This window comes from Convolutriloba macropyga, chromosome 11, assembly GCF_964194025.1.
Source record: "Convolutriloba macropyga chromosome 11, txConMacr16.3, whole genome shotgun sequence".
Lineage (NCBI taxonomy): Eukaryota > Metazoa > Xenacoelomorpha > Acoela > Convolutidae > Convolutriloba > Convolutriloba macropyga.
The window spans coordinates 9,980,018-9,982,714 of NC_134478.1; the positions used below are offsets into that span (position 1 = coordinate 9,980,018).

General features: G+C 40.2%; 1 protein-coding gene across 1 annotated transcript; it reads left to right on the forward strand.

Annotated features, from left to right (window-relative positions):
• Nucleotides 1-1,611: 1,611 nt before the first annotated feature.
• LOC142349036 (uncharacterized) lies at nt 1,612-2,334 on the forward strand. Its single transcript, XM_075400446.1, has one exon. The coding sequence runs from the start codon at nt 1,612-1,614 to the stop codon at nt 2,332-2,334; it is 723 nt and encodes a 240-aa protein (XP_075256561.1).
• Nucleotides 2,335-2,697: the final 363 nt, after the last annotated feature.

Consider the following 2,697-nt stretch of genomic DNA (forward strand, 5'->3'; position numbering starts at 1 on the left):
CGAAATGAATTTCATGACAAAGCTTTGACAATACTTGGTCTCGAGTGGAATAATGTCTCTGACGCACACAAAGTTTGTAGAGGAATGAATTTTGAGCCAGAGAGCAGGTGGACACAGAGTAAGGTCATATCAGTTCTTTCAAGTGTTTTTGACCCATTAGAATTCTTAGCACCGTTTGTCATCAGAGGAAGAATCATTCTGAAAGATATATGGCAAACGAAAGGACAAAAATGGGACTGCTACATTGACGAAAATTTGAACAACCAGTTTGCAGATTGGATTGCTGAATTGAATGCCGGTGAAACTTTCGAAGTGAGCAGATGGTATCAAACAAGCGATGATAACGTCACAAATGAATTGCATGTTTTTGGTGACGCCTCTGAAGATGCCTGCTGTGCTGTAGCTTACCTTGTTACAGAAACCAGAAAAGCAGAACGAGAAGTTTCGGTCATCATGTGCAAAGTCCAAGTTGCTCCAGTGAAACATCACACAATTAGGAAAATGAAACTAATGGCAGAATTCACTGGAAACAGATTGAAGAGTGCTATCATCAAAGAGCACTCTCTTCAATTTCACAAATTTTATGTGGTCAGGTTCCACAACAATAATTCAGTGGATCAGTTCAAGCAACTTTTAGCAACCCACTTTTGCAGCCAATCGTATTGTAGAAATACTAGAAAGGTCAACTGTCGACGAATGGCACTATATTGCGGGTGTGGAGAATCCAGCCGATTTAGGAACGAGAGAAGTTAGTTTTGACGAAGTTTCCAAAAGTAACTGGATTCAAGGCCCCGAGTGGCTCAAAAAACCAATCGTTTCAGAAGATGACAACCAGCACCCAGTTGAGCAAGATATGGACGTTAATGTGTTCATAGCTAAGGATGATATTCAAAACATCTTGAACTGGGAAAACATCAGCCAGTTCAACCAATTGCACAGAACAGTTTCGTGGATTTTGTCATGGAAGCATAAATCTAAGACAGTTTACGAGTTGTTAAATGAGGTGGAAGATGTCATCTGTGAAAATGTCTAGATGAAAAGCTATGCAATAGAAAGAAAACTTCTTTTGTCTGGCAAAACGACTTCGCCAAACAGTAAGATTGTCTCATGGTACCCTTCATCGATTCTAACGGGGTTTTGAGAGCAAAAGGGTGACTCCGTAAATCAGATTTGCCATATGAAACAAAACATCCTGTTATTTTGCCCAGCAAGCAAAGAGCAGTTCAGCCGTACTTGAAATATAAGCACAAAGTCTTTCACCACGAAAATGCCGAGTATATTAGAAACGAAGTCCAAAATAGTTTTGAATAATTGGGTTACGAAATGCCTCCGATCAGTTAAACACAATTGTGCACAGTGTCAATTGTTTGCAAGCATCAAGCCATCACAAATCAGTGATTTTCCGATCGAGAGAGTTATGAACAATGTACGACCGTTTACGAACACAGGTGTTGATTATTTTGGACCTTTCGAAGTAAAGATGTTTCGACGGACAGTACAGAAATGGGTATGCCTGTTTACGTGCCTTAGTGTACGAGCAGTGCACTTAGAGTTAGTTGACAGCTTGGACACGAATTCATGTCTCGATGCAGTCCATCGATTCATTGCAAGATGAGATCAGCCAAACACAATTATTCGGATAATGGTACGAAACTTGTTGGAGCAGCGGGAGACTTCAAGGAGTGCTTCGCCGAGCTTCAAAGGAACGAAATCAATGTCAAGTTATCCGATTCGGGTATCAAATGGTATTTCAATCCACCAGCAGTGCCTCACTTTGGTGGATTTTGGGAAAGATTTGTACGATCCTGCAAAAAGGCGCTGTTGAATGTCTTGGGAAAGCAAAGCCTGAAGGAAGACAGGTCACTAACGGTTTTGTGCATCCTGGAACAACTTCTAAACAACCGTTCACTTGCTGACGTTAGCAGTGACATTTCCGATCTAAAGCCTTTAACGCCAAATCACTTCTTAATTGGTCAAGTTAACGTGAGTTGGCCAAATACATTATTTTCTGGAACACCAGTTAGCTACAGAAAACTTTTTCGTGACCAACACAGTATCCTAGTTGCAATTTGGAATCGTTGGATGAACGAGTATCTTCCTACCTTGCAACAGGGGAACAAATTGGCGAAGGAAGAACTAGAAGAGATCAAGAAAGGAGATGTTGTTTGGATAACGGACAAGAATACTCATCCCTTCAACTTTCCTTTGGGTAGAGTCGAGGACGTCTGCAGAGGTGATGATCAGAGAGTAAGAGCAGATTTGATTAAAACTCAACTGAGATCTTACAAACGACCAGTAATAAAACTTATACCAATCATTAGTGACCACAAATGATGTTATTTTTGGAAAATAACCCAAAACTGTACCGGCTACGTTGCGGTCAGAACTTGTTTCATTATGTAATATTCTAATTTATTGTCCCGACCTGTGTACATTTAGGTGCTTTAAGTGTTTGTCATTTATCAGTAGTCTCCAGCCGATTAGATATTATATTAGTTGTCATTTTTTCCGAAATGTGCTGTTACTTTGCATATGATACACTAACCCTTTCTTCAAATTCAAATTTGACCTTGAAGGTAAAGTCGGGAGACAGCAACATAGGGAGGGGGGTTTGACCTTTATTTCCGATGAGCTGTACAATATTACCATTGGATAGCCCAAATTTCGACAAAAGTTTTTGAGAAGAACGGATATGCG